At 42.8% G+C, this 20,951-nt stretch overlaps 1 protein-coding gene across 1 annotated transcript in view; it reads left to right on the top strand.

Moving 5' to 3' along the window:
- Positions 1–20,951, top strand: part of Cc2d2a (coiled-coil and C2 domain containing 2A) — a 128,876-nt gene that overhangs the window by 81,714 nt on the left and 26,211 nt on the right. Inside the window, exons 20-29 of the mRNA XM_029560505.1 lie at positions 371–420; positions 1,404–1,607; positions 3,182–3,274; positions 4,665–4,756; positions 7,517–7,684; positions 11,102–11,207; positions 12,500–12,609; positions 14,430–14,526; positions 15,538–15,636; positions 18,372–18,548. Of these exons, the coding sequence (XP_029416365.1) occupies positions 371–420; positions 1,404–1,607; positions 3,182–3,274; positions 4,665–4,756; positions 7,517–7,684; positions 11,102–11,207; positions 12,500–12,609; positions 14,430–14,526; positions 15,538–15,636; positions 18,372–18,548 (1,196 nt within the window). The remainder of the gene's footprint in view (positions 1–370; positions 421–1,403; positions 1,608–3,181; positions 3,275–4,664; positions 4,757–7,516; positions 7,685–11,101; positions 11,208–12,499; positions 12,610–14,429; positions 14,527–15,537; positions 15,637–18,371; positions 18,549–20,951) is intronic.

Here is a 20,951-nt window from a genome sequence, read left to right as displayed (position 1 = left end):
TTGGCTCAGCAGTTAAGAGTACTGGCTGCTCTTCCAGAGGACCCAGGTTCAATTCCCAGCACCCACATGGCGGCTAACAACCATCCGTAACTCTAGTTCCAGGGCATCCAATACCCTCTTCTAACCTCCATGGGGATTGCATGACATTGGTGCACTCCCGTACATAGAGGCAAAACACTCATATGCATAAAATAAAAATAAATTAATTAAAACAGGATTCAAAACGACCATTTTAAAAAAAAGAAATTTGTCTACCATAGTTTCTGAGCTTAGAACCTAAGCTAAGATTTCTCCTGGAAAGGAGAAGTCTCTAAGTACTTACTGGATAAATTGTTCATATCTACCAGAACATTCTAAATTTGTCCTTCAGTGACTATAAAGTGGAACATTAGTAAACTATCTTTCTTGAAATCAAATACAGTGGGTTTTGCTGCCACAGAACCACAGTAAGGAAGGCGGTGCCTCGCAGAATGACCAGCACACTCTCATCTCCATGGTTCAGCATTGGGTGGTTATGAGCGCTATGCAGTTTTCATTTCCCTTCTAGTCTAAGTCTCAGCACGAACTATTCTGTTCTGACATTGTTCCTTATAAGTCTTTCAACACGATGCTTCTTGGTGTGGAAAACAGACCTACCAGGAAGAGTCCCCTCCAGGGCAACATATTCCATGGGATGTTTCAAATCATGTTCCAATGACCACTTTGAAATCAGCAATAATATAGCACACATATCACACAGAGCCTTTCCTTTTTTATCTGTTTTGCTCCATGGAAGAAAAAGCACAGGGATGGCCTTCCAACTGGTCTCTCCTTGTGGGCCAAGTGTCCCTAGCATACAGTAGGGCCCCCTTCATACCCACAGTTCCTGCTCAGTGCCACCCTCTGCTCGAGAGAAGGTAGCAAAGAGCCAAGCAGAGTTGCCAGCAGAGCATGGGGAGAGTGCAGCCTCTCCACTCACCTTCTCTGTGGTGTCCAGAGCTGTCCTTCCTGGGTCCTAGAGGCTGGCTGGGCACTCCATCTCTGACACGCCCATGGCTCTTACATACACTATCGGCGTAATCTTACCCCCAGTGTATGTGCTTACTCCCAGTGTATGTACTCCAGGTCATTTGTGCTGGACTCTGATGTAAAGCCCTCCCTTTTCCCCTTGAGATTTTCATAATAGCACTAGAGAGAAGCATAGATACCCAAAATGAAGGAACTTTTGAGGGGAGAAAAACATTTTGTGGTAATTCTTAAGCTACTATATATGGTAGCATTTGTTTGTCGCTATTATGTTTTAATGTAATTTATCTTTCAAATCTGTCAATCATAAGCCATTCAGCATTCCCAAAGCCCAGTACTAGTTTCTTTGAAAGCATCTGGCTGCCACTTGGTGCTGAGCATTTTTCTCACTCTTGTAGGTTGCGACCAGTGGAGAATCCTATGTTCCTGATTTCTTTCGACTGGAACAGCTCCAACAGGAATTCAACTTTGTCTCAGATGAGGAATTAAATAGATCCAAACGGTTCAGGCTCCTCCACCTTAGAAGCCAAGAGGTGCCAGAATTCCGAAATTACAAACAAATTCCAGTATATGACCGAGAAATTATGGAAAAGGTATTCCAGGTAAGAAATTGTCCAAAAGGGGCTCATAAACTCTCTGCCGTGCATCTGGCGTGATGATATCGATGTACCTCACTGTCACTGCTTTAAGTAATGCTGGTTTCTCTGCTCTAGCACTTTTATATATAACTCATCCTTATTTTTCTTGAACTTGACATTTAAATGGTTTCTGTCTCTATAATGATGTACAAGCTATCAGTAACCAAGATTTCGAGTCACTGGTTGAATTATCTACAATTAGAATTCTAAGATTGGAAAGCATCTTCTGAGCTAATATGGTGAATTATTCCTGCTTTGGTCAAGAATTCAGTTTTACTTTAATGCATTATGTGCTGAGCTCCTTGCAAGGCACTGTGGCAGAGCACTCCAGGTAAACCAAAATGGGTAGGATTTGAACTGCCTGGGACAGCTGTGGCAGGAAGGAAGCCAGAGTCCAGACATCTATCCAGACAAGAGCAAGAAAGGATCAAAGGCTCAGCAGTTAGCAGATCACTGAGGTCTGGTGGCCTGTGAGGAATTATGGGGTGTGTCAATGAGGCAGGCCGGTGAAAAGCAGACAAGTGTGTATTTGAGGACGACAATGGAGAGACTCTAGAAATCACTATGAAAAATCACTTTTTCGTACAGAAACTATTCCTAAAGAATATTTTTAGTCATTTGGTTCTTCCTGGTAGTCATCTGAACTTGTGATCCTAAGGGATAAAACTCCACTTCTAAACTACATCAGGCATCAACTGCAGTTTATTGGATGATGAAATCTCCACATACATTAAAAGCATGGCACTAGATGGAATGCACCTGAGCCTCAAGTCCCCCCCAGACACTGGACCTGTCTACTGCCAGGTCACTTCTTCATCCTGTCTGGGCTTCTGGCATGGTGGCTTCCTATTCATTTGCAGACAGATGGCTCCACTTGGTCACATGGTCACAAAATCATCCAGGTTCCTATCTGTTGACTTCAGCTAATGGAGAGAGGGGTGCCCTCCTGTCCCAAGTTCAAAAATCTTGAAGAGAGTGCTAAGTCATGGAACCAGAGTTAGAAAGCACTTCTTGGTATGCAGTTATGATGGAGACATGGTTACAAAGGAGAATGTGGTAGTTCCCAGGTCACGCACACATCAAGAGTGAGAGGAATATGCCTGAGTAGATAAAAGCCAAAAGGATTGATTACTCTCCTCTGAGTAGCTAACCCAAGTCACCTGCAGCCAGATGTCATGTGATAACAGGAAGGTTTTAATAAGTCAGATCTTGAGCAGGGGTTGACCACATGGCATGGTGAGCTTAGCATCTTGAATTATGACTGCTTCTGCTTCTCCTATGGTGTCCCTACTTTCCAGCATGAACATTTTAGCCTTGAAATACCGTACAACACTCTCTTCCCTAGTAAGGCAGTTTTACCAACTGACTCAGAATCCTGGATACTGTATCAAAGATCTGCTCTGAACCAAAGGTCAGGAGGAAGGTGGAAGAAACATTTGGAACCATTATTTACATGTGGTAAATGATTCCCCAACCCCAAGAAAGGCATCAGGAAATGCTTTAAAAATCTTGAGATTACAATGCCCTTTTAATTTTAGGACTATGAGAAACGGTTACGAGACAGAAATGTAATTGAGACCAAAGACCACCTGGACACCCACAGAGCCACCGTAGCCAAGTACCTTCAGCAGGTAAGGAAAAGCACACAAAACCATCTTCTCAGGGGGAAAGAGCGGCATTCTAGGACAGGAGGTGTCTGCTCTTCCAGTGCCTGTGTTCTCTCCTGAAAGCTGCTTAGTCTCTCCAGACTCCTTTTCCCACATCTATACATAAATGATTGACCACCTGTCTTTCTGTCTTGAGTATATGCATCCACTAAGCTGTGTCTTGGATTTTATTGGTGCTTATCTTAAATGGGGCATGATTACAAGTTTTTCCTAGTGTTGGCATGTTTGGAGTTAATGTTGTACTGCATTATAGTAACCAAGAGCTGTTAGGCTGTATCCGAACTGCCTTTTTTTTTTTTTTTTTTTTGTCTTTTTTGAGACAGGGTCTCCTTGTAGTCCCAGTTGACCTGAACTCACTATGTAGACGAGGCTGGCCTTGAATTCACAACAATCTGCCTGCCTCTGCCTCCCGAGTTCTGGGATTAAAGGCATGAGCCACCACACCCGGCCGAAGTGCCCTTTTTTAGAAAACTAAAGAATAGTTAAAACAATCTTTTGTTTATCCTTTCCCTTTTTCTTTCCTCTTTTCCTTTATTTGCCATCCTTAAATAAACAACATTTATAAGAAATATGATAGTCCTGACAGTGCATTTTTTTCCCATCTAGATGATCTAGTCTGTGGCTCAGATACAAAAAATAATGACTTATGCCAATTAAAGAACCCTCATTTAAATTTGAAGGTGGATTAGTCCGTAAAAGTAATATGTGCCAATTGATTGTAGAGCTCCAGGTCAGCCATTCTGAAAAGGGGAAGGCATTAAGAATAAGTTCTGAGTTGTGTGTGCTTCAAGACTGGTCCTCGTTTTTCTATTGCTAATGCAACAAGCAACAAGCAGTTACTATCTGTTGTTTGAGGAACTTTTCCAGCTCCTAAAAATATAACAGTAAACAGACCAGAAACAAATTTTTATTTTAAAATTCTTTTTTTTCAATTTAATTTAATTTATTATTTTTATTTTATGTGTATGGGTGTATTGCCTGCATGTATGTAAGCACACCCATGTCGTGAAATGCCCATGGAGGACAGACGAGGCTATCGGATCCCCTGGAACTGCAGTTACAGTCAGTTGTTAGCTGTCATGTGGGTGCTAGGATTCGAACCTGGGTCTTCTGCAAGAACAGCCACTGGTCTTAACTGCTGAGCCATTTCTTTAGCCGCAAATTCTAGGACTTTTTAAGGAGCTTACAATCTAGTGAGGGAAAATAGAGAATTACAGCAAGAGAAGACCATAGCAAAGAAATAACAACTGGGAAGGGGAGGCGCTGAGGTGACACAGTGACGCAGAGAAACAGAGAGGGGCACTGCCGTTTAAATAATCTGAACATGTTAAACCATGCCGATTTCTTTTCCCAGGTTAGAGAATCCGTGATAAATCGTTTTCTAATTGCAAAACACCATTTTCTTCTTACTGATTTAGTAGTAGAAGAAGAAGTTCCCAATATCAGGTAAAAAATAATTAGTCATTATTATTCCTGCATACGTTTTTATTTTATTCTGTTACATGAAAGAGGTGTATAAGAGTTTTATTGTTATAAAATAAACAATAAAAACAAGTGTGTATTGGGCCCAAAATCATACTAAAAACCTACTTAAACCCAGTTAATGCCTCATGATGGTGTGAGCTGAACAAGGCACCCTACGGCCGCTCCATCGCATTCCAGTACAGCCATCCCACGTTCATCTTCTTCCAAACTCACCTCAGCAGCCCTTTCCATTTCCCATTCCAGTTACACGAACTGCAGCAGCATTCCTCCCACACATCTGCTCCGCTCCCCAGTCTCCTGATGCCACGCTTCCCCTCTCCTTCCACACAGTGGAAGAGGATGGGACCACACCCCCAGAGGTTCTGTGATCATGGGAAAGTTCTGATTCTACCACAGAGCTGGGGTGTGTGCTTGGTGAGGACTAGAAGGAAAAGTGGATATTAATATGGAAGTTGGGCATTGGCTGCATCTGCTGACTACCAATTAGACTGATTTTCAGATGATCTCAGTTAGGAGCGGGTACATAAAAGGTGAAAGGAAGGACTTCCCATAGTAGTGGGTCTATGGCGTCCATTCACTTCATGGCCTTTTCAGTGGTCAAGCACTTAGTCTTCCAAAGGTCTGGAAACTGGAGAGATGATTCAGTGGCTCAGAGCACTTGTTACTCTTGCAGAGGACCCAAGTTCAGTTCCGAGCACCCACATCAAGCAGCTCACAACCACTTTAATTACAGTTCTGGGGATCAGACACCCTCTTTTGGTCTCCCTAGGCACCTGCATTCATGAGCATACATATAATTACAAATAAAATAAATCTGAAAAGCTATTTCCTCTGCCTGTCCTTCCTCTCCATCGTCAAGCTGAGCGGAAATGAAGCAGAGTGTTGTCCATGACGGTCACTTGCAGCTCCACGTCCAAAGGGGAGCAATGACCACATAAATCCATGCAAAACCTCCCTCTTTATTCAGCCACTCACTGAATGTTTTCATAAACGTGAAAGTCACAGAACAGATGATGACGTTTCATGCTGTTTTTCTTTTCTTTCTTTTCTTTCTTTACTTTCTGCATTAAGTTCTGAAGGCTCTGGGTATGTTCATTCTTTTTTTTTTAATTTCTGTTTGTTCTTGGCTTTAAACTTTAAAATGCTTCCATTTCTAATGGTCTCAGTCAATGTAGTGATCATAGGCTGATTGCTAAGGAGACAAAGAAGTCTCACAGAGCAGGTGCTTGGGGGAGAAGCATTGGCAAGGGAGGAGATATGCTCTGTCAGGCTGCCTGGCAAAGCTGCATCTCCAAGGCCCCCATCTGTGGGCTGGGTAGGTGTTCTGGCAGAAGGACTAGAGTGTGGGCTTCCAGGCAGTGGCCTGGGTTTGAACCCTCACTTCCTTCCTAATATTCAGCAGCTTTCAGAAAATCAAGGCACCTCTCAGAGACTTCGTTGTCTATCTGGAAAATGGGGTAAATGTTACAGTTGCAAAGATCAGAAACATCACACATAGCACTTTTCTGGGTATACAGAAGACATTTATAAATGACACCTGTTCTGTGCAAGAGCCTGGATAATAAATTTGAGTTGTTCCTAGAAAGCTTCGATTCCTTGTGAGAGGCACCAGTGGTGCTGGCAGCTGCAGAGCCCTCATCCCCAGCTGTGCATGCCACTTGCAAATAGGCCTCACTTGAGAGTCTACTGAGCCAGCTCATTACTCAGGATGAAAGCAGAGGACCCCGACACTGCAGCCTCTAGCTGGCTTTGTTCTGGGGTTCTTTGCTCTGTCACTAGCAGCTTCCAAGCACAGAGTTTGTCTGTTTTTCTAGTTAGTTTCTAGGCCAGAATGTATTTGCTCCATGGATTTATCGCCCATGATTGCTTTTGTCCCTAGCCAGTGTGTGTAAGCATAGAATCTCAGTAAAAGGTAGAGAGAAAAGGTTTTTCCTCCCCGGCACCCTTCCACCTATTTCATCCTTCTCCCCCACCATAACCACTTTCATCCCAGGTCACTGTCACCATCCCAACACTTGCCATTTCGGGGTATCCACTGAGTGCTAATCAAGTGCCAGGGTGCTGTGCCCCCTCCTCACTTACCCACTCAACCACCTCAAGTAGACTAGTATCCTCATTTTTCAAATGATGAAACTGAGGCTTACAAAGGTGACACAATTTGTCACAGGTCAAAGAGTGGAGACAGGATTCATACTCAGGTCTGCCCAGACTCAGAGAGCAAGAAACACCACCCAGAAGCTGCCCAAGAAGGCTGTGTGCACTGTCAGGGGAATGGAGCAGGCCAATAGTACTCCAGGGGCCCAAGGCAGGACTGCTCCCAGCAGAGGCAGCTAGCCCTCTGGAGGAGTGGCATCACTGGCCCCAAGGGACGGGAAAGCTGCAGATCCCAAGCAGGAGTCAAGGTGGAGAGCACAGGCATGCCTGAGGGGCTAGTGGGTGAGCTGGCTGGAGGGCAAGGCAGGAGATGGAGGAGGAGGGACAGACCTGGCTTTTCTTTCGCTGATGAGTAGAAAGTGAAAAAATTTAACCAAGCATGAGGTAGGATTCCTGCTCCCATGCCACCCCTATTTGGAAGGATTTCTACAGTCTTTTCACTATCTTTCTAAAAGGAGAATTTCCATGAGCCTCTGAGAGACCCTAGAGCAGAGTTTAGGAGGTTATCTAACAATTTTCTAGACCATTCTTTTCCACTGAGTCCTAATGCTGTTGTGTGATCATTAGCATCTTAGGCCTAAGCCTTTTCAAGCTCGCAGAACAAAAGCGACCACTGAGGCCACGGAGAAAAGGTCGGAAGAAGGTGACAGCCCAAAACCTGTCTGATGGAGACATAAAGCTGCTGGTGAACATTATCCGGGCTTATGACATTCCTGTGAGGAAGCCCATGGTGAGGTGAGAGCCCTTGCAACAGCTTCAGAATGGAACATGCAGAATCCAAGCCAAGCTGGTCCTTCTCTAATAGTTTTTATGTATTGGGGTGTAGGAGTTCTTGCTGATGCCCAGGCTCTATTGTTTGAAAGTAACAGAGTCAACTCCAGCTCAAGGATGGGCAGGGGTACTGGGAACATCTCACAGAACCCCCTATATAGAGAGACACTGTTGAAAGGTGCACTGTGAGGATTACAGTGGTTTTCCTGAGTCCTCACTGTCTTTCCCACTTGCTTCCCTCTGAGTTTGCTTCATTTTTCTCATGTGATGGAAGTGGTCACACTAAGTATCACCTTCTTAGGAGACAAGCTGGTGCTGGTGATCCATAGTCTAGTCACCTGCAACAAAGAGGTGGGGGTCAAAGAACAAGAGTGTGCTGGTCAGAAACTTAAGAGATGTCTGTCCATATCCTCCCTTGTTACCATGAGTTATGACCATCATGGTCTACCATACAGGGGGCAACAGAAAGAACGTGACCACGGGGTAGATGAGTCTGAGTTTCTTGTACCTTTAGATCACAGAAACAGAAGGACTAAGAATTGAAACCTCTTTTGGCTGACGCCTTTATCAGTGTAATGTAAGAAAGTGGGATTTGTTGTCCATTCATTATGTGCAACACCATGGTGGACATGGTCACATATATCATATCATTTAACTCTTTTTTTTTTTTTTTTTTTTTTTTTTGCAACAGGGTCTGCCTGTAGTCCCAGTTGGTCTGGAACTATGTAGACCAGGCTGGCCTTGAATTCACAGAGATCCATCTACCTGCCTCTGCCTCCCAAGTGGTATTAAAGATATGCACCACCACACCTGACTAACTCTTTACAACTGTTACTGTCTCCATTTTACCAGAGGGAAAACAAAAGCAAAGACAGTATGAACAGCTTGGCCCATGTCTTCCAGCACTATGGAATTCCAGAGTGCCGAGCAGCCTTAGGCATCTTCTTTTCTTTCTTTCTTTCTCCATCCCTTTGTCCTCTCACCCTGTGATTTTGCCCTATTTTTTCTATTTTGTGTGCAGGTATGTGTGTGAGTGTGGTGTATACACACATGTGTGCAGATGCATGTGCCTGTATGCTTGTGTATGGAGGCCAGAGGAAGATGTCTGCCCTATTCCTCTAAGACAGGGTCTCTCACTGAACTTGGAGCTGGGCAGGTGGTCACCAAGCCTCCTGGCTCCACCCCCCGGTGCTGAGGTTACAGGAGAAGGCAGTCATACCCACCTTTTTAAGTGGGTGCTGAGATTCAAATTCAGACCCTCATGCTTGTAGAGCCGTCTTGTCCACTGAGCCCTCTCTCTAGCTTGTCAGTCTGTGCCCTATTTTTCTCTACTAATTCTTCAACTTCTTACAGGACATCTATTGTCACCAACTATTCTCCATGCTTTGCTACTGGTATTAAGTGACCACTAATCCCTGGAACCTGTGCCATGGTGTTGCCCATCCATAAACCTTCTACCCTGGTTGTCTCAAAGCTCAACTGTAAGGTGAAAAACTGTTTTCTTTAGTTTGGAAGAACACAGCGTGTGTGCTAGGTAGCTTTAGTGTCAACTTGACATATCTGGTTAAAGGAAACATCTATTGAGCAATCGTCTCCATTGGACTGGCCTCTGGCCATGTCTATGGGGCATTTTCTTGGTTGTTGAATGATGTGGGAGGGCCCAGCCCACTGTGGATGGTGCCACCCCTGGACAGATGGGCCTATATCATATAAGAAAGCAGGCTGAGAATGGGTCAGGTGAGCAAGCCAACAGGCAGGGTTCTTCCATGGCCTGTGCTTCAACTCCTGCCTCTGGATTCCTGCCCTGAGTTCCTACCTTGGGCTCTCTCAGTGATGAGCCATGACTAGGGAGATATAAGCCAAATGGACCCTTTCCTTCCCAAGTTGGTATTGGTCAGAGTGTTTTGTCACAGTAATTGAAGGCAAACTAGAACATGTTTCTTTTTTTAAAAAAATAATAAATATAGACTATTTTAGTATTCAACTACTTCACTCAATTCAAGGAAGCTTCATTAACCCAAAGGTTACAAGTTTCAATAAAGATGTATCAAGACTGCTCCACCAAGACTTCTCAAATCTCCACCCTCTTCTCTTGAATCAAACCAAATAGGACATTTTCATCTTTTTCTCTGTGTGTCCACAGCATGCCTGTCCCTCCAGTGTGTACTGAGATTGCTTATGGATTTTCCTTCCAGTTTTATTTGAGCTGAAGTGTCCCATTCATCTTCTCTTCCTCAGAGTCTAATATAGTGTCAGAGTAGCAAACAGCCTCATAAGTTTAACTGGTCAAGACTCTAAAATCTCTAGCCTATCTGTTGGAGGACCCAACTTTCCAGTTTCACTGGTCAATCACCTGGTGACAGAACCACCCCTAGGAAGGTGGGTTCACCTTAACTTATGCTAAACACATGGGCAGAATACCTACTGCATTAATGGGATAGTGAACTTTTCCCGCCTGGAATCCCACCTCCCAGTGCAGCGCTTCTGGACCAGCCACAGACATGTAGTTCTCTATAAGTTTGCCTGCTTCTCTGAATTCTTCAGAAAAGCATAATCTCTCCTTTCCTTCTTCATATCCTTTTCCTAAACATGCTTTCTTTAATGCTTTGGGCTGCCTTAGTGTTAAGGAGTTGGAGATCACTGGGAAAAGACCATTCAGACTCAAAAAGTTCTGAATCAATTCATTTAGCTGATCAGTGACTGCACTCTGTAAGCCAATTTAGAGAATGCAGCACTAACTGGGAGGGGAGGGGAACTTTTAAAGGTAAAGTCCTTGGTAAAGATTTACTCAAAGACAGTCACATGTTTGTTCCTGTAAGTGGCCAAGCAACCAGTTACAGAAGTCAGATAAACAGTCAAAAAAGCTAGATAAGCCTCTGCTGGAGCCTCCCTGGATCATAGGGATGTGTTCCTCAGCTCTTCCTGGAACTCCAGGGTAGGGTCTGGGATGGACCAAGATGTCTTACACAAAATGGAGGCACTCAGGCTATTACATTAGCATCTTGCATTTCTTTACTTTTTCTCTAAAGCTTCCTTCTCCCAACCATGTGGCTGCCAGTCAGCCATGTGACTGACCTCCACGCAGGCTCTAAACCTGCATGGCTTCATGGATCTCTTTCCTTCTCCTCACCATTTTCCTCCTCAAGGCAGCTGCCAAGATGACCAGCTCACCTGCCCTGAGGATTTGTCTTAAAATTCTAGTAAAATTGCCCTAAAAGCTTCCTTTTGGGTCCATTCTTAATTTTATAAATGAGACTAAGAACCTCCAGGGGATGCTCTTTCTCCCCATTTCACCAGAGCCATATGTCTTTGAAGAAAGCATTAAGGAAAGTAGACAGACTTTCCTTGTCATTGATTCTTTTCATACACTTTCCCTTCTAGCAAATTCCAGCAGCCATCAAGGTCTTCAAGGACTTTCAATGAAAAGCACAGTGCTTCTCCCAGTGGGCATAGCCCAGGGCACAGCGCTGACTACCCCCTTGGCCAGGTGAGAGACCAGAGGCTGGATTTCTGTTTTGAATCTTGTTCTGTATGTTTTTAAGAATTGCATTTAGAGGCTGGAGATGTAGCTCAGTTGGTAAAATGCTTGCCTCGTGTTGATGAATAAGCACAACTCTCACCTCAAAGGGAACAAGAGGTAGTTTATTCTGGGGTCAAGTATGAGTGACCATGGCCCAGGAACACAGATTTAGTGCATCCCAAATTCTTCGTGAAGTTTTTATAGTAACAGAACAAAGAAACATTGGTGAAGACAACAGAAGGGTGGGTTATAGCAAAAGGAGAGAATTTTTCTTTAGATGCTATCTGACTGTATTCTTAGTCCTTGGATTGGTGGAAGCTGGTGGTTTGCTAAGTTATAGATATCAAAAGGTTTTTATCTGTTAGCCACAGGATGTCAGATCTGACAGCTAGGTGGGCAAAGAGTGACTATTTAGGGGCTAAAGATAGCCCAAGATAAACTGTAAATATGCAGGTTCTAACCCTGCAACATTCCAAATTCCACAGTCACTGAAGTGCTAACCAGTTAATCAGCCTTGCAGGAGGTGCAGTTGAAGACACAGTTTTTTGTTTTCTTCCTGGGAACTTTCATTCTCACTAGGGAGTACAAAGCCCTGAGTTGGTCCCCTAGCACTTCATAAACTGGTATAGCACAGACTTACAATCCCAGCACTTGGGAGGTAGAGATAAGAGACTCAGGAGGTTCAAGGTCATCCTCTGCTAGGTACTGAGTTCAAAATCATCTTAGGCTGCTTGAGACACACCCTGCCCCACTCTGGGAGAAGAAATGGCTGAGGCCTTAAGGGCATCAAGAAGAGAAACTTTTCTCAGAGGAGGAACTTGTCTCCAGAAGAAAGATTTACAATTTGTTAGGTGACCTTGCAATAGAGACTTACCAGACAGCAGACATTTGGAACTGAGACAGTGGTGGGCAAGAATCACTGCTCACCTAAACTGCTTAGTGTGTGTGTCTCTTGCTTTCTATTTAAACCATCAAGTCAGGGCCCTGAAGATGGAAGGGAATCACTGAATCTCTTTATCCCTCTTCCCAATGTGACTACATTGAATAAATCTCCTTTCACTGCTATTTACTATATATAAAAAAGAACTACCTAGAAACTTCTGGACAGACTTCCTTTCTATTTCATTTTATTTGAAACAAACTAATAAGCTTATTCTCCTTTGCCAAAAATCAGAACTATCCATGCTAAGCATATAGGAATATGTCAGGAGCAAAATAATTCAACCATTATAGTTTCAGGGTGTCTTCTCGTTTTTTAGGTTTTGGTGCGTCCTTTTGTAGAAGTCTCTTTTCAGCGGACAATTTGCCACACAACCACAGCCGAAGGACCAAATCCCAGCTGGAATGAAGAACTTGAACTTCCGTTCCGGTAAGCAAGTACTCCTTTCGTCTGTAAGGAACTGAGTGAGAAGTGGCTAAGGCAAAAGTATTGTGGCTGGGAGAATGGAGCAAGAGCCGGTGTTGTGATGGGAGCTCGGTAGTCTCTGTGACCATAGCCAGCTCTGCCCAAAGTAGAGAACAAACTCTAAGAGCCTAAAAGCTTCCTTTGCTTTCCTTTGGACACCTTGCTCTCCTCCAGCCTCTGGCTTCTTTTGGCGCTAAGATTTATTAGTTTAGTACCTGAAATGATCTTATCTAATCTAACCCTCTACACTTTTAAGGATACAAAATTTAAAAACCCTTAGAGGGATGGTAGTTTACTTAAAGTCACATGATAAATATGAAATAGAGCAGAGATTAGAATTAAGTCAGAAGGGGCAGTTGCTAATATCATACATAAAATAAGAAAAAACAAACAAGAAACTTAGAAGCAAATGTTCAGTGGTACCCCAGTCTCTAGCTCTGTCGTGAAGGAACATGCTTACACAGCATGGCTGGATCACTGTGAACCATGGTCTGGAAAATGATTTTTATCCTTTCCCTATATATGGAAATAAGGAGCAGCAGGTACCATTTCTCCAGTCAAGTATAACAGGACTGGCAGGGGTCTTTCTGGTACTTTTGGGAGCCCAGGTACTTAGGAAGTCCATAACTAACTCTAGCTATCCACAGAGCCAGCTCCTTGCACAGCTTAGCATGGAGTTGTGTGAAATACAAGATTCACCAGTACAAGTCAGGAGAAGTTTTCAGTCCTGGCAGAGTCCACAGTTCCGTGTCAGTGCGAGGCCCAGTCACATTTGAGCATGCGTGTTAAATGTATTATAGTGTTATAGAAAATCAGGCAGCTTAATTTAAGCACTCACCCAGAGAGTTGGGGAACTCACTTTTTTAATAATATTTTATTTATTATTTTTATGTGTATGAGTGTATTGCCTGCATGTAGGTAAGTGCACCCATGTCATGCAATGCCCACGGAGGACAGAAGAGGCTGTCCGGACCTGGAGTTACGGACAGTTGTTAGCTGCCGTGTGGGTTCTAGGATTCAAACCTGGGTCTTCTGCAAGAACAGCCAGTGTTCTTAACTGCTAAGCCATCTCTCCAGCCCCGGAACTCAGTCTTTTATTACGTTAGTGAACCCTGAAGAGCTAAGGCTCTAAGGTTACAGAAACCCATAAGCTCCTATAGGGCTTTTTATGCCACTTCTTAATGGGTACCCTGCATGGGTGGGTTTAGACTATAACCTATATGACTTGCAACACAAATATCTACAAGTATTTAAGCCACTACAGGAAATTCTTTGCATGGTCAAATGGTCAATGTGTTTACAGACACAGATATTGCAGGGAAGGGTTAAGACATCCTTAGTAGTTTATTTAGTAGTTTACAAAGGTTAAGACATCCTTAGTAGTTTACTGTTTGGACCAGTACAATGGTTAACAAAAGTTTCACCAGATAACTGTGGTATTTGCTTCTGACCCTTTGTGTTCTCCATTTTGGTTTTACCTTCTCTATCAAAATAATTAAATATTTACTTTGAAAGGCATTATAGATTGTACAGTGACTTCTGGTTGTCCTAAAGCACAGTAAAGGGCAGGAATCCGTCATAAGAAGGCAATCTCAGACATACACATGTAGCTTTAAATGCACAGGCCTGCTTCTCCTATTCAATAGTATCCTTGTATAAGACAGACACTTGAAATGAAAGCATTGCATATGCTCCTACTGGGTACTTTTCTAGCTATGATACTCAGCGTTCAAAGCATCTGTTTTACCTGTTATCCTTGTCTCCAATCATGTGTCATTTCACAGGGCCCCTAATGGGGACTATAGCACAGCCAGCTTACAGTCAGTGAAGGATGATGTATATATTAACATTTTTGATGAAGTGCTGTATGATGTCTTAGAGGTAAGCTTTCAGGTTTTTTATTGATTTAATTTTAATTTTTTATGTATCTGAGTATTTTGCCTGAATGTATGTAAGCACAATACATGCATGCAATGCCTTCAGAGGCCAGAAGAGGGCACCATATCCCCAGAAACTGGAATTTCACAGGAAGTTATGCATGTTGGTTAGCCATATGGGTGCTGGGAACCAAAGCCAGGTCCTCTGTAAGAGCAGCCAGTGCTTTTAACTGCTGAGCTGTCTCTCCATCCCCATAAGTTTTTAGTTTTAAAGATATGTGAACTCTGTATTCATTTCCATACCCTCTACCCACTACACAAAGTTCCGAACAAAAGGGAGGGAGGGAGAACTGCTGTTTTTACTTTCTGCTGAGTATTTGCTCCTCCAGGAATCAGATTAGCTGCTTTCTACATGTTGTCTTACTTAATTCCAAAGTAATTCTATAAAGTTGTTAACCTTCAACTGATAGATGAGAAAACTGGTATTCAGAGAAGGTAAGTGGCCTTTGTAGGATCACAAACTACTAAGTGTCTGAATCTGAGCCCACATGGTTTGGGCTAAAACCTTGCTGCTTCTCTGCTGTCAGATTAGTTATGCAAGGGGCTAGGGAGAAGGCTCAGCAGGTGAAGTGCTTGCTGCACAATCATGAGGACCTAGTTTGGCTTCCTGGCACCCATGTAAAAGCCAGGCCTGGTGGTGAGCACCTGCAACCCTGTTTCTGGGAAGATGGAGGCATGGGGAATCCCTGGGCTTTCTGGCAGCCAGTCTACTGAAGCAAGGAGCTCTGGGTTCAATGAGACCCTGTCTCAGAAAATAAAGTGGAGAAGCAACTGTGAAGCCATCTGAACATCAAATTCTGCTTCCAAATGTGTGGCACAGGCCAGCACACCCATACACACATCACACATCAAACACACACACACACACACACACACACACACACACACACACACACACACAATTTCATGAGTGTCTGGAATTCTTAAACATCATTACTTCCCATGTTTCCTTTAGGATGACCGTGAAAGAGGAAGTGGAATCCATACCCGCATTGAGAGACACTGGTTGGGATGTGTGAAAATTCCATTTAGTACTATATATTTTCAAGCAAGGGTAAGTATCTAAAGAATACTATGAAAATAGGAAATAATTCTATCCATTTTCACTATTAAACTCCAAAACTGAGAAAATATATTTGAAAAGCACTTGGAAAGATAAAATCACTACATAAAGTCTTTCCTTGTCCATCACACTTGCATAACGTTTTAAACACCCATGCTCCCTTGAGTTAACAGCTAATGTATGACTACTTGACTCTGGGAATTTTTAAAACATTTAAACAGAAGTGAAGAATGTTTGTCAAAATGGCAGATGTGGAATGGATGGATACCTGAAAGAAGCATGAAGAAAACAATCAGGGCAGTTTATGTGCCATTTAATCACATGTGTTCTGCTAATATTTCTGAAAGCATACAGTATTCAAACCATGGAAAGTTATTAGCACAGGCATGCTTGACAAAGACACCCTTCTTTGGAGGTGACAGCTTTGCTTAAGGGGTCTATGAGTTTGGTGATTCTTTACTAACTTTGTAGCTCTACTGAGCAGTGAGAGATTCTGAAATCTCTTCAAGTCCCAGCATTAGCTCCATGGCAACAGGAAGCTTTACCCATTGTGATGGCCACACAGAGCAGATGCTGCCTGGACCACAGGGTCTCCAGCAAAACCAAAACCAAATCTCCAGTCTGAGGCTCAGACTGACTGGCTGAACATCTATCATCAGCTAGAATTGCAATCCTCCCTAGGCCGAAGGGACAATCTACAGCTATAGCTGATGCTGTAGTGATGTTTACCAAGACAATTTACATAACCCTCTTTTAATGGCTATTAGAAAGAAAAAATTAAAGAGCAGGTCATCTTATGAATGAAACTGCCTGTCATGTTTGACATTGTTGAATTTCTCATTTGGAGGTTATTCAGAAGCAATTACTCAGAATGTCCTGATGAGTGGACTTCCTTTTCTGTGTGGTGAACATCCATGCTGGTCATGTGCTCGCAGCCCTCACCCAGTACTCAGTCTCAGGAAGCAGTCTGCTCTCTCCCTATTAGTTGTCATGACATGCCTGCTGGCACCTGCGGTAGCCTGGTGGAGTCCTTGTCATCCCTGTTCTTAGGTCCTGCTTTGGCTCTCCAGAGCTATGTGGAGCAAAGGGAATCCTGGTTCAGTCACAAGAAGAATAGTAACTGTACTGGGTGCATGTTACATACCATTAGTAGATCGTTTTTATGCTACCTTGATTAAGCATCACAATACAACAGGCATCATTATCAGAATTTTAAAGGAAAGAAAAGCCAATTTACTCAAATCACAAAGTTCACAGCTCAGGTGTGATTCAGCTTTTACTGACTTATAACATGTGAGCATTGCTAATCCCCGGGGAACAGGACTAGAAAATGAGAAAACTGACTTTTTGTTTGTATGTTTAAATATATCTTTGGAGAATGACTTTATTACACTTGTTATTTTAAAAGTTCTGCCTGACTCCAAAGCCTGTGCTCTTAAATGGCCCCACAAGGAACACTGAGTAGTGTCTGGAGTCAGTTCTGGTTACCAAGACCAATGAGGGCTGCCACTGGCATCCACCATACTTCTCTTGGGAGCTGCCAAACATTCTGAAATGCACAGATGGGCCATCTCCAACAAACACAAGTGGGTCTCAAATACCAGCCACTCTTTACTTGTCATTGCACATTCCCTTCTGGGCCTGCTTTACAAAGCAAGTGTGTGCAGTGGTTTCAGTGTAGTTTTGATATTGTCTTGTTGTTGAGGTTGTGAGCTGAGCCTTTAATGGCTGAGCCCTTGTGATTGTTTCCATACTCCTTTTCCAACGTCCTCCAGCTGGATGTAGGCTGAATTTTGTTGAGGTAAGAGAAAAAAAATAGCTGTTTAATTCACCCCCAGAAGGTATATTCACTGGAACTCTAACTTCTTTATTTCTACTGAGACATGAATGCCACTAAAATTAGAGTCTCAGCAAACTTAAGAAATTCAAATTCCAGCCCTGAACCGTTTGTGGTAATACGTGGTCTTTAATAAATTTGTTGCTGCTTTGACTTTGCAAAATTTAATAAAAAAAAAACCTCTGCCATTTTGAAACTTCATATAAGTTGGTCCTTTTATAAAAGTGGCTTATCCTGATTGGAGAGATTGTTCAGTGGTTAGAGGACTGGGGTTTGATTCCCACCATCCACATGGCAGCTAACAACCATCTGTAACTCCAGTTTCAGAGGATCCAATGCCCTCTTGACCTCATCTGATCTCTGAGAGCCATGCAGAACATGAGTGCACTTACATACATGCATGCAATACACTCATATACATAAACTAAAAATAATAAATAAAATATTTTTTAAAACTAAAAAAAAAAAGTAGCTTGTCCACTCAGCTCATGTTGTTGAAATTCTGAAAGGTAGAGATGGAAAGATGGGCAATCCAGATGAGGTAAGAATGCAGCCAGTATTTACTGAGCACTGACTACACACCAGACATTGTTTAGTGTCTTTCATCTCTTAGCTCACTCACTGCTCACAACAGACCAACAAACCAGGGCAGGAGCACTGGAGCTGAAGCCAAGAGTTGAAGCCAGGTAACTTGCACAAACGGTACACGCACTAGCAAACAGAAAGTAAGTAGGAAGTATAGAGCCTTTTCTGGTGAGAGTTTAGGGAGACAAACTCAGAGTGAGCCTAATGCTTCTGTGAGGCATTAATTAAACAACAAAGAATGAACATGTCTTTTTGAGCTTCTGTTATAAAATCACAGTGTTTACCAAGTCATATTTTTTCACAGATTGATGGAACATTTAAAATAGATATTCCTCCAGTTCTTCTGGGCTATAGTAAGGAGCGACACATTATCATGGAGCGAGCCTTTGATTCTGCCCGAAGCTTGAGTGAAGGCTCCTACATCACCCTGTTTATTACCATCGAGCCTCAACTGGTTCCTGGAGAGCCGATTCGAGAAAAGGTAATGGGGTACAATCTGGAAGTCTACACAACGACCTAGGAAACACCTGCTAGGCTAAGCATTTATAAAGTTTGACTGAGCTACTTAAACCGAAGTTCTCTTACTGCAAGCTCCATTCGTTATTTTTCAGCTAGCACTACTTACCAGTGGTGAGAGAACAATGTGTGCATTTGTGCTTTCACTGAGCCAGTAGTTAAATCAGTCATCAATCTAAATTTTAGGAAAGCAAGACAAAGATGAACATGTTCTGCTTTGAGAAGATCTCCTCCATGAGAAAATGAACTACAACCAATTAGAAAGTCAAATTCTCTTTGACATTTACAGGCAAGCATGCTGAGACAGAGTTCCATCTTTGTCCTCAGTCCTTGGTTTGCTATACACTGAATCAGTTCACACAGTCAGATGATCCTCATGGGGTCACAAGTCAGTTTTGAAAAAAAAAAAAAAAAAGATGAATGAATAAGTTCTCTTAAATAGCTCCAGAAAGAGTTTCCAGAACTTTCATTTGTTAGCAACTCTTTCCCAGACTTCATCATTGGGAACTAGTTTATTAATGAAAAGTACTTGTGAGCATACTTAAGCATACTGCCTTCATTGGATTTGGGAAAGACTGTGACCTCTTATTCACGTGTGAACGATAGTAACAACAACAGGAACTACCATGTTTGGAGTCCTTACTCTGTTCCCAGCACTGTCAGACACTGGATGCTCACAGATGTCTTGGGCACGGGGTCTCCAACTTCAGGCTGAGGAAACAAGACAAGGTTTATCTAGACCCACACAAGCAGGACATGGCAGAGGTAAAGCTTAAACACCAGTCTAACTTTGTATTGTATACATTCACGTCTTACTGAGCATCCAGTATGTGAGAGGTATTCTCTAGGGACTAGATATAGGGCAGCCTGGAAAAGCAGACAGCAATTCTACCATGCTTACATGCAAATAGAAAGTTGTTAGTGCTCAAGTTACTGTGCTGTGTATGTAACTTGCTTGACGATTCCTTTGCTTCCCATTGAAACTAAAGTCTCAGATGGAGATGAAAAACTGAACACAGTTCTGTTTCTTTTGCAGTATTACAGTTTGGTTCGCAGAGAAAAATAGTAGGTTTATATCATTGTCAAGGCCTTGGCAGGACAGGAAGGATTAGTGGAAAAACATGTACTGAAATTCAAACTAATCTCAGATGCTAAGTTTTTTTGCTAAAGGTGGTTCTCAAGAAAACAATAAAATCCATGTCAGATTATTTTCAGGAAGGGAAATAGATTCTGAATGTCTGCCTCTGTGTGCAAACTCAAGAGAAAAATCAACAAGCATGTTCACAGAGAGAAACACTCAGGTTGAGGGCAGGACCCTGACTTGGAAGTCAATCTGGCTACAAAGTGACACCATGACTCACAAAAGAAAAAAGAAAAGCACTCTTAGGCAAATGATTGCTATTTCCTCGAGCTTCTGAAATCTGTGAGAACAGTCTGTGACCCTGACTGGCAGGAAGGATGAGAGCTGAAGTCTCCTGGGCACTAGGCCTCCATACCCAGACTTACCTCCTTCTGCAGGATTCTGGAGAGGCCTCCAGGATTGAAACTCAACCCTCAGTCCTACAGCCTTCCTTCCCTGAAGCTGTTAACCAGGCAGCCAGCTGCTGGCCTTTGCTAACATTTCACTGTCTCTCTCTGGCTATATGCAGCATTTCCTGTGGACCGCTGAAAGGAAGGCTTATTCTTTGGCTGTTTGACAAGGAAGGCAAATTGATTAACAGGACCCTAATATCCTACAAAGGCAGTGGCAGAAAATCCCACTTCATGATTCCCTCACAGATCATTCAAGAAAGAGAAGCTCTACTCTGAAATGATAGGGACCAACGCCTAGAGCAGACTTTCTACTAACAGCAGTTTCCAGGACAACAGATTAGAACTGTCTCTCTACCTCCATTCTATTCAAAATGATTGATTGATTGATTGACTGGTTGGTTGATTGATTGATTGATTGATTGGTTGGTTGGTTGATTGATTGATTAATTGATCAATTGACTGGCCAATTGACTGATTGAGAGAAGGTCTTACTGTCTAGCTCTGGCTGGCCTGGAACTCACTATGTAGCCCAGGCTGGCCTCAAACTCACAGAGATCTGCCTGCCTCTGTCTCCCAAGGTTGTCACCATGCTGGGCCTCCAAATAATTTTTTTTAAGGTATTTAGTGGTAGAAAAGTTTTACAAGCCAGTTGCATCTTCTGAAATAGTTACTTTAACATCTGACTTTATATTGTTTGGATTTTTTAAGTTTTTAAAAACAGACTGTTAATAAAGCCTTCCTGTCATTTCTCTTTTTCATTGTTCCCTATGCTAGACGACTGACATGCTTAAGAAGGTACCAAGAATCTTGTCTTCTAATCAATTAGTCAGCAGTT

The sequence above is a fragment of the Nannospalax galili genome, unplaced genomic scaffold (assembly GCF_000622305.1).
Source record: "Nannospalax galili isolate Female #2095 unplaced genomic scaffold, S.galili_v1.0 scaffold271, whole genome shotgun sequence".
In the NCBI taxonomy this organism is placed as follows: Eukaryota; Metazoa; Chordata; class Mammalia; order Rodentia; family Spalacidae; genus Nannospalax; species Nannospalax galili.
The sequence above is the reverse complement of the archived record's forward strand: the minus strand, read 5'-3'. Positions and strand labels throughout refer to the sequence as shown.